Source organism: Grammomys surdaster, unplaced genomic scaffold, assembly GCF_004785775.1.
Source record: "Grammomys surdaster isolate TR1022 unplaced genomic scaffold, NIH_TR_1.0 344, whole genome shotgun sequence".
Lineage (NCBI taxonomy): Eukaryota > Metazoa > Chordata > Mammalia > Rodentia > Muridae > Grammomys > Grammomys surdaster.
In genome coordinates, this window is record NW_021604763.1 from 152,296 (window position 1) to 163,624 (window position 11,329).

Below are 11,329 nucleotides of genomic sequence, written 5' to 3' on the forward strand. Positions count from 1 at the left end.
AGATACACATATACATACAGACACACACACACAGATACACATACACAAACACACACAAATACACACACAAACACACACACAGATACACATACACAAACACACACAGACACACACACACATACACAGAAACACACAGATACACACACAAACACACACAGATACACATACACACAAACACACACACATACACAAACACACACAGACACACACAGACACACACATAGAGACACATGTAAACACAAACACACACACAAACATACACAGACACAAATACACAGAGAAATACACACAGAGACACACACAGGGACACACAGAGAGAGAGACACACACACACACACACACACACACACACGCACACACGCACGTGCGCACACACGAGACTGAGCTGGGGGTGTGGCTCAGTGATCGAGTGCTTGTCTAGAATATACAAGGCTCCCAGTTCAATCCCTGGCCCCTGACCAAAGGGAAATTCATCAAAAGTAAGAGTCAGAGTCATCCTGCCTTGTTCTTCAGTTCCCATCCCATTCCACTCCTATCCACTGTCTGAAAATACCACATGGAAAATTCTAGAAACAATTCACCATTCTTAAATAACCTGTATTATAGCATATTGGTAATGATTATAAAATTGTTCCATCTTTACTCCTATTGTCTCTTACTATGCTTGATTTATAAGTTAAGGTTTGTCATGGGCAAATAGGTTTCAGTACAATTTTTATGACTTCAGGTATCCTCAAGGGATTATACAGAATTTCTACCATCAAAGATAATAACATAACCAGAGTTTCGCATGTGCTAGGCAGCATTTTACCATTTCATGGCCACTCCATAAACCTCTCACCTCTTAAGTAGATTCTATTATTATCCCCATTTTATATGTAAGAACACTGAGGCCCAGAGACAGTAACAACCTTCACACATCTCACAGCAGCCTAGCATAACAGGGACATCCCTCGCTTCGTTTTTTTAGTCCATGTGTCTTGTGTGAGTGTATACTATGTCTGCAAGTGCCCTTAGCGGTCAGGAGAGCATCAGATCCCAGGAGCTCGAGTTACAGGTGGCTGTGAACCAAACTCGGATCCTCTGGAAGAGCAGTGCACGGCTAACCGCTGAGCCATCTCTCCACGCTCCCTGCTCCATTTCTTACAGTCAGTCATGCACCTGCTACAATCATCATGCCTATCTGACGGTGTCGACAAACTCCTCAGAAGAAGCCTCTCCCTACTTCACTGCCTTGCTGAGGTTCCCTAGCCTCCTGCTGCCTCCAGCCCTGCCCAGCAGCCTGAAGTGCAGCACTGCCTCTCTTTCAACGTCTTCCCTCTGCCTTCACTTCCTCTCCTCTTCTACCCTATGGGTAACTGGAGGCAACAGCTGGAGAGTTGGCTGTGTGACAGCAACTAGAAGAAATCATGGGCTATTTCCAGCAATAGACCCTAGCCCACCACAACACGGGAGAGTGTTCAGACAGGCTGAGACAGGGTTGCCAGAATCAGTGTGTGTAAGGGGCCCTTGGAATGATGCTGGCCGTAGTCCAGACCACCCATTTCACTCCACCCCTTAGGCCTCTGAACATCAAGGTTTCTGGATCTGACTGGCCAAGATTCACCCTTGGAGAAGCGACTCTTCTACAACAGCGGGCTGGACCTTGTTTGTGTCTACCTCTTGCACTTTGCATAATATAGCTTCTCATTAAAAATCTGCTGTATAAGCAAATGAGTCAATCTGTCCCCTTCCTTGGGGTCTTTCTAAGGATGCTGGCCAGCAGGGCCTCTGCTCAGGTTGCTTACAGTGTTTACCTGAATGTAAGAGGCTCCAGGCCACGCCCCCATGCTTGCCTAACACAAATGTTGGCTTCTCTGAGTCTCTCTTAAAAGTCTGTCTGTCTGTCTTTCTTTCTTTCTTTTCTTTTTCTTTTTTCAAACTGTTGGTGTCTTGTCACACCAACAGTAGCTCTGTGGTTTCAGGACGTCAAAGGCAAAGGACATTATGCAAAACAGGAAGGAATTTTTAAAGAAAATGTTAAAGACATTTTTAGAATGAACTCTGTCATTGGGCCAAGCATTTACTGAAGCCCCAGCCAGGCCCCTCCAGGCCTATATGGAAAGGCAGGAAGGAGCCTGACCTGACATTGCATGAGTCAAGCTGGTCTGGCAGAATCCTGTCCCTTTCCTTCACTGCAACCTTGCTCTCGCTCCCAAGACTCAGTGCCAAATGACCCCCAGCAGATTCTCCACACCCAATATTCCCTCAGAAGAGAATCTAGCTCCACTGATGACAGTCAAAATGGAGTAACTTCAAAATACACTCCTTGGGAACAGTCAGGCAACAGCAGCCTGAGGCTTTATTGACGTAACCCACCAAGTCCTCACAGAAAGTCAGCCTCTGTTGCTCTCCCAGGCTTTTCCCTTAAGAGAATTCCCGGAAACCGAAAAGATTCTCACTCCACAGCCCCTCCCTGGAACTCAGGAACATGTGGTAGTAGAAAAAGAATGTCGTATGTTTCAGAATCGGATTTGCTGGATCATTTCCCACCTCTCCTCTGTGTCACATCTCGATGATGTCAATAGCACTGGGTTAGCCCACTAATATGCATCCACCACTCAGCTCTGGAGCCATATTAGGCTATATAAATCTACCCAGGGATTTGGCAGCTAAGGAAACAACTAGAGAAGTTACTGAGGAAGCACCATCTCCAAGGGGCTTTATTTACAGCAGATCTCTGCTCAGACAGATCTAAAGATCTGCTTGGGGCTGCACTTCTTCAACCTATTCTACTTTTGATTAGAATTCTAGACATATCATTCCACATAAGTGATATTCATTTGACAGCACAGTGCAAACTTGTAATTTCCCAATGCACTTAACCCTCTGTAAGAAGGCTTGAAACCTAGTGCTTCTGAAAAGGAATTTATTCTTTTTTTTCTCTCTTTTGGAAAAATTTCTACAGACACCACAAAAAAAGTACAACTTTGTGCACAAGGCTCACTACACCACCAGAAAAAACAAAAACCACATCTATGTGTCTAACAGACGAGTGATAAAAAGCTACCACATAGGCTGTTGAGAAGAGAATACTGCTCTTGTGAGTTATTGGTTAGTTTTATTTTATTATTTTCTAAGGTGCTGGGATCAAGCCTGGGGCCTCACACCTGCTAGCAATCACCCTTCCACTGAATTACATCCCCATCCCACCACTGTGATTTAAAAAAAAAAGATGCAGGACCAAGATTGTAACAGAACCTTAAACGAAAAAGGATGATCACCAGGCTACCTACATGAGTTCCTATCAGTCGATCCCTTCTGTAAAGACATCAGCATACTGGGTGTCTTAGGAGTCCTATAGCTTGATAAAGACCATGACCAGAAGCAACTTGGGGAGGAAAGGGCTGATTTCATCTTGGAAGTGAAGCAGAAGCCATGGAGACAGGCTGCTCACTGGCTTGTTCCTCCCTCATGGCTTGCCCAGCAGCTTTCTTATAGCATCCAGGACAACCTGTCCAGGGATGGTATACCCACACACACAGTGGACCGGGCCCGCCTACATATATCAATCATTAAGGAAATGGATCACAGGCTTACTCACAGGCTAATCTAGTGGGAGCATTTTCTCACTTGCAGTTTCCTCTTCCCAAATGACTCAAGTATGTGTCAAGTGACATAAAAACTAACCAGTACACTGAATATGGTGCCACCATTAACTGGAGTCCTAATCCCGGACAACCTGAGGCAGGAGTTAAAAGCCTAGGCTACCTTGCAAGACATTATCAAGTAAAATAAAGTAAAATATAATAAAATAGGAACAAGTTATCAGCTGTATTCTTTTCTTAAACATGCAAGAAGGGAAGACTGGCAGAAAACAAGAGGGCATGTCTATCTTAGGTGAAAAGAATGTGGTTTTTGTTTGTATATTTTCAGAGTTGAAGATCATCAAACCTAGGACTTCCTACAAGTGTTCTACACTAAGTTATACCCTCCTGCCCTACATTACTTTCCACAAAAATTAAGATTACTAACACCCTCACAAAGAAAAAGGCAAACACAAGACCCATAGCCTTTCTCCGATACCTATGAGGCAAGTCATTATAGTTACACAATACACCCAGAACATACTTAAAATCACTGTCACAGAATTCAACAACAGCCAATAAATGATACAGCCCCTGGCTCTCATTCATATAAGGAAGTGGAGGGCTGAGGCCAAGTTGAAACATGGAACCTGAATCTGAGCATGCGACTCACCCCTCTGTCTTCTAGTGACCAATCCCTTCAGGCCACATTCCCCCAGAACTACTTCAGGCCAAACCACTACAGGCCTCTAACCTAGAGAGCTTTCAGAACAGGCCTTAGAGAGCTCTCCTCAGGGCAATGGCTCCTTCACCTCACCCTGCACAGTCCCAGACAAGGCTTCACGACTGAGGTCTTTTCAGTCACAGCTACAGTCAGCTATCAGTAGACTTTGTCCAGTTTAGAAACAGGAAGGCTAGCTCTATGAAGATCATGAAGTTCAAACCGACCACAGTTGCAGGATCTGGCCACTGGCTCAGGGAGCACATCATGTATGGAAGAATCAAATGTAAAACCATCACAATGCCAGAGTCTTGAAGGACCTGGACCAAAAAAGAAGTCTGTCGTAAGACCACTCTAGAGCTTGGGAGATGTGGGTAAAGTTCTTTCTGTAAAATTATGAGACCCTGAATTTGAATCCCCATGTAAAAGCCATGTCTATATTCCCAGTGTTCCTACAGGAAGATTGGGAGGTAAAGACAGGAGAATTCTGAACAGTTCATGGGACAGGCACCAGAGGGTGCATGCAGCAGGAGACAAAAACCCCTGGTTCAAACAAGCTGCAAGGCAAGGACTACTAATGCCTGAAATTGTCCTGTGACCTCCACAAGAGTACCACGGCCAGCATGCTTGCACGCACTCACACCAGAACACACGCGAGCGAGCGTGCAAACACACACACACACACACACACTGATTTTTTTTCTTGTAAAAAAATTACACACCACTACACTATAAACCATGCAAATCCCAAATGGACATTAATTCAAGCAGAATTTCAGTCTCCCTTGGCAGGAACAAACAAGGAACAGAGGCCGTAAATAACCGGAACATGAAGGAATCACCAGGTTCAACAAAAAAAATAATAAATAACTCGGCCACTTTCACAGAGACCCTTAGCCCACTGCTTACTGTGCTTCCAGAGTCTGCACGGTCTCAGGGCAGAATCTGTGGGAGAGCTCCAACCGACTTGGCATCAACTGCCCCGTCGTCCTCAGCCCCTAAATTAGCCTGGAAATCCCTACCCTGCTGCCACTCAAAGACCATAAAACCCAGGCAGATGGCTGTTGATATCTCATTATAATCATTATAAAGCAGCCAGTTAGGATTACCCAGTAGAGCTAATGTACGGCTTCGGAAAGAAAAGGAAAATTTTCACACAATCAAATAAAACCAGGATGGAAGAACTGTGACATCAAGCCTGAGTTTCTTTCTGAATGAAAGGAAGGTAGGATAGAATATTAGAGAAAGAAACATGTGATCGTGGACACACACACGAACATGCACATGAACACACACACAGGGTGGGGTGTTCAGAAACATTAGTACAATAATTATGTCTCTCTTGCCTAAACTGCAAATTGCTACAAGGAAGACATTTTGTCTTCTTTATAACTCTAGCTCCAAACAGTACACTGTAAATGAATGACGTTACAGCCATCATCCAGGCACCCGAGAAAGACCTTTCAGAGGAAGGGATGCACAAGCACATCGTAGAAGGATCTTCTTCCAGTCTTTGGAATATATCAAGGCAACTCCTGGTCCTCTGAACTAGTCTCTCTGGGCATTAACCTGAGGCAACAAAACCAGACTCCTCTCCAAGGATGCTATGGCTTACAGCCAATCCCACATGCGGCTGTTTTCCATATCGCAGGGAATGCCCACCTGCTCTTCTGCCACAGGTGGTTCCCACACTTGTTCAGAACATGGGATGTTTTTCCCCAGTGCTGGGATTAAGCCCAAGGCCTTGTACATGCAACCACTGAGCCACACCCCTAGCAAGTGTAGAATAAATAACAGGAAGGGATCGCTTTTCCTGCTATAATGCTATTTGGGAGAAATGAACAGGTTTCACCATGAAAAAGACCCAGACTGTCATGGAGGGTATTTCTGAATGACCTTGGCATTCAGGTTTCCATTTCTGGCCACCTGACTGAGTTGGGAAGAGCTGAGGCCTTGTAATGCTTTTCCTGGAATGTACATCTCTGCTCTGGTTAGGTTAGGGTATGTCCAATATGACTGTTAGAGAAAGACAATAGGATCTGTGTGTAATCAATAAATTATTGCCTCCAGAGAAAGGCAGCAAGACAACCTGGCTTAAAGGGCTAGTTACCCAAAGTCAAAGCTGCAAGATCTGTATCCAAGTGAGGCTCTCTGTGCCTCCTCTAAGAGCCAGGATGAGATTCCACCCTAAATCAGAGAGTGATGGAGTCCCAGGAGCCATTCAAGAATGGGTAGGTCAAGACAGCCCTCTTCCAAGCCTCACAGTACAGGCTGTTCTAATCAGCCTGCTTGTGTCTGCATGTGCACATATGGGTGAAGACAGCAGTATGATAAAGAGGAACGCCTGAGAGCCAGGAGCCCAGCAGAGACGTAGTGAGTACTTCATCTTCAATGTCACATTCCATGGCAGAGGCTCGGCTAAAAGTACTCCCCAAAAGCCAGGGAAACTGGCTAATAAACAAGTATTCTAACAGGGCTGTTTGCTTCTAGATAAGAATCCTGGGCCAGCAAGATGGCTCAGCAGGTAAAGGTGCTTGCCACCAAGCCTGACAACATGAGTTCTATCCCTGAAACCTCTGAACTCCACACTTACACCATGGCATATGGGTGGGTCTACAAATACACACATATACACAAATAAATAAAAGCAACACACACACACATCTTCCCTTTGAACAAATGAAGTATATTTCCTTAAAGCACAGTTGGGCAAAAGATGCCTCTGAGGTTTAAGTTGCCCAGAATTGACTGCCTCCTTGAAAGATCTGCGCAGTGTGTTCTAGACCCCAGCTGAGCCACCCAGCTCCGCTTCCCCAACCCAGCCTGATATGCTGTCCCCTTTTCCACCAACACCACACCCAAAATGCCTGTGCCACAGCCAGTCAAATCTTGTTGAGCTCTGCCAAATATGAGCAGATAAAACCTTCTGGAAAAAGATAAACATTCCGAGAAAGAACCACAAGGCTGTGCCTCCCCTCATCTCAGGCAAACATTCAGAGGGCCAGAAGGGAAAGCTCATTGCTACGGCCAGTAGAGTACACAGTGACAGTTACCTGGAGGCCTGTCACAGGACTAAAGAAAAAGCCTGAAGTAACTAGAGCTCTCTGGGCAAATAGAAGGACTTCTCAAGCAAGGATAGCTAACCCCTGTAGCCCACAATGGGGTAGGGAAGGACAAGACAGCCAGCCAGCCAAAGATTAACAAAGCCCCACAGGAGAGAGGAGTCCCCACCACCACTAGTACTGCAAACAATACAGTCTGCCCCAGTCACACATGTTGCATAAGCACAATTCCAACCTCAGTCTAGTTAAAGTCCATTCAAATATCCCAACAAACCAAAAACAGATCTAAACAGCAACCTACTGACAGCCTCGTGTGGTCCCTTACCACCTCTAAGTTACCAGTTATCAACAGAAAAAAGATCCAAGCATCTGGCTGAGACCGCTGGACACCAGAAAGCAGAGGAAAGTTAGGGAAAGAAACTGTGACTAGTGAAAAGGCCACTGTGCTAACCCCCAGGGATGCTTTCTCCCACCAACCTCAAAACCACGGTCAAGAGCTTTGGTTGACACCTGCCTGGCAGAACAGATGGGTTTGACATCCTACACACACACACACTCACACACACACACACACACACACACAGAGAGAGAGAGAGAGAGAGAGAGAGAGAGTGTGTGTGTGTGTGTGTGTGTGTGTGTGTCCTGGATACACTTAAAGCTTTCGTAAGATTTCTCCTGGCCAAGAACTGCTCTCCAAAAGCTGCACCTAAGCATTCAAATCTAAGGGCTCAATTTAGAAAACAAAACAAAACCTTCTACCCTTGTTTCTGCGATTGTAGCCTCCGCAGAAGCCTAAACATCAGTCCCATGCAAGTCACATGAAGGTAGCCAGGCTAGAAGAGGCCCAGGCCTCTGACTCCACAGTCTAAAATGATCTCTCAGTAAGGTCCTCTTGAGCTGCCTATTTCAGGATCAATTTAGCAACCCACATTACCAAACCAAACTGAGTAGAACTATAGTTACCACAGTCCCTCATACTTCAGCAGGAAGAACTCTATACTCCAAACAACTATAAGCTTGGGTACTTGGTTTTCTCTTTGAGACAGAGTCTGATGCACGCTCAGTTTTCTACGGTGTTGGGAGCATGCTTTGGGCTTTGGGCATGCTAGACAAGCATTCCACCAGCTGAGCTATGTCCCTGGCTCTGGGGTACTTTACTAATTAATTTGTCTATTTTCTGCATAATGCTCAGGCAACATCTAAAAACAAAAGCAAGAGCCCCAGACATTCTGTAGTCTGGGTACTCGGTCTCTTCCTCCTCTTCTATGTTGTTCAGTGCCATCTCCATGGATATCTAAGAAATCGCCACTTCAAATCCTCAAACTGTATTGTTGATTACTTTCTATCTTACATGGAGTGCCTACTCTGTATACAATCTCAATTAGTCCTAAAACTAACCCTGTGAAGTAAGCATAAACAAGTCCACTTTATACAATAGGAAGAAACACTATAATATGCTTGAAGTCAGACACTTATCAGTACGACTAATGTTCTACTTCACTTTCCATGCGACTATTCCTGTTTCCCTGGTTAACAACCAAGTCCAAAGGAATTCAATTTTCTGCTCGTGTTTGGCCAATTCCAAGAGGTTCCTCCCAAACTTGATATGAAAATGTTGAAGTAATTATTGGAGACATTGAGCAACAGGCTATAGGAAGGCCTGTTCGGCCAAGGCTTTCCCAGAATGAGACAGAGCTATTGGCATGCAGCCTGCCTGTTTGTGGGGAGGTGGGATTCACTCTGAGTAACATTCTCTAAAACCTGGCACAACCTACCGGTTTGATCTACAGGTCTAAGCTCTACCCTGGGCCAGTCTCCCTAGTGCTAGGAACACAAACTCATCATATACTTCCCCCCTGCCTGGTGAAGGCCAGGGTTCAGACCAGCTGGGCACAAATAATGCCAGAAAAGTGCAGGCCCATTGATCCGGTTAATTTTGGCCCTCCAGTGCCCCTGGAGAGGGCCCTGCTCACTTGGGTTAACAGGAACCTTCAGGAGGAGGAACTTGGGGTGGGAGACAGAAGGCCCCTACGTTCAGAACCTACAAACAAGGACAAAATCCCACAACTGTAGCAACTTTCTAAAAGTTCATCCTCATTATTTAAACTCTTAGCTACAATGTTTCATTTACTCCTTCAAAACAACTCCCTAAATAGATATGGTTTATTATCTCCATTTCACAGAAAGAAACCTTAAAGAGAAGTTAAGTCGCAAGTCGCTTGCTCAAAGGCAGAGTGGAGGATAGTGGGGAAGGAGGTGGTTTGCTCACTGTCGGTCTTGTCTTCAAAAGGTAGAAGTTGCTATAGGTAGGGAAGGTTGCAGAGCAGCCTTTTCAGTCTACCCTAAACTGACCCCAACTTTAAACTTCCTGAGTCCTGGGCCAGAACAAGGGTGTCCCCAGGGCCTTGTCTGGTGCTGGGGCCAGAAGAGCCTGCGGGCTTCCCAACAGGGCCCCACCTCTCTTCGGGTCATCCCAAAGAGGATTAAGGCCGTCTTGGGGATTAAGCACTCTGATCAAAACCTGGTGGCTGGCAGTCCTGAAAGAGATCTTAGGATAATATCCCGGGAACCCTACGGAGGAAATCTGAGGCGTCCATGTCCTCGGATCCTAAGTCTTACCGAGCAGCGGGGACTCTTCAGGGCAAGCAGGCAGCGACAACAGTCCAGTGGCGGTGGGCACTGGCACCGAAGTCAAGTTGCTCTTCAGGCCGGGGCCAGAAGCTGCACCAGGGCTGAAGTCGGGACCCGGGCGAGGCTTCGGGGAGACGCCTAAAGGAGGCGGCGGCCGCGCGCCCCGGGGCCGGTGCTCTCCCGGGGGCTGCTTGCTGGCGGCGGCGCCGTTCGTGCCGCCCTGCAGTGGAGAGGAGACTCCGACCAACTGGGGCAGGCGGCTCAGATCGCGGCCGGAGAGGTAATAGACGAGGGTGACGCCGAGGTGCAGCGCGCAGACGGCCACGAGCAGGCGGCAGGCCCGCTGCAGGGTCGCGCCCGGCATCGCGGCGCTGCCGCCCAGGAACGGCTCACGAAACCTCATCTTCCCGCCGCGGCTTTAAGAGGGGGTGGGCTACGGCTGAGAGGACGGCCCGCCCGCAGGCCGCCCTCCAGGCGCTACCCGACCACAGGATCCGAGGAGGGGCGGGGTGGGGGAGGCTAGGACCTAGCGAGCACCGGCCGCCTGCGGCGGAAAGCCGACACCCCTGGCCGCGGAACTCCTGAGAGATCAGCGGGGAACCACGGGCGCGGACGAGCACGGGGCGGGGCCTCGGCCGGGGGCGAGGCTCAGCCGGGGGCGGGGCTCAGCCGGGGGCGGGGTCTCAACCCGGTTTTCAGAAGGCTCTTACGGAACTTGACGGGGCGGAGTCTAAGGGGTGGGGCCGCAAAGCGGGTCTTTTGAGAGGGGCGGGGCTTGAGGGACTAGGCTTGGAGGGGGGAACTGAAGAGCGGAACCTTCAGCCGGGTTTTTCTGGCAGCTAGGAGAGGGCGGGGCTTGGGGGCAGGCACTAAGGGGCGGGCCCTCAGGAGGTTGGGTTGCAGGGCGCCGGGACACTTGGGGACGAAACGTGGCGCTCCTCCAGCCCGACTGCAGCCTGGGGTTGAGGCGGCATCCCATGCCCAGCGGCGCTCGGCTTTTCTTCCTAGAGTTCACCGTGGAGCTTAAGTCTCTCTAAACCGTGCCTTCTGGTTCAGCGAGCTGCTCACCACTTCCTGGTTACCTAATGACTCGGATATGGGACTGGGACAGCAGCTAGTGAGGCCAAGAGGACTGGTGGGTAGCCTTGTGGTAGTGAGAAACTGGAGTGAAGAAAGGTCGTCTAGGAAACCGGCTTCGACGCCCCGCGAGGCCAGCAGACGGATTCTCTGGGGCGTTCCACAGATTCTCTTAACCCTAGCTGAGTCCGTCTGCCTATGAGGGGGCTAACAAGGAGGAGCGGCTTATTGAGAATTCTACTAGGGAAGTGACCAACTTGCTTTACTCTCTT

At 48.0% G+C, this 11,329-nt stretch overlaps 1 protein-coding gene across 1 annotated transcript in view; it reads right to left on the reverse strand.

Annotated features, from left to right (window-relative positions):
- Positions 1–10,581, reverse strand: part of B4galt1 (beta-1,4-galactosyltransferase 1) — a 49,885-nt gene extending 39,304 nt beyond the window's left edge. The window contains exon 1 of the mRNA XM_028779132.1: positions 9,969–10,581. Within this exon, the coding sequence (XP_028634965.1) occupies positions 9,969–10,383 (415 nt within the window). The 5' untranslated portion in view covers positions 10,384–10,581. The remainder of the gene's footprint in view (positions 1–9,968) is intronic.
- Positions 10,582–11,329: the final 748 nt, after the last annotated feature.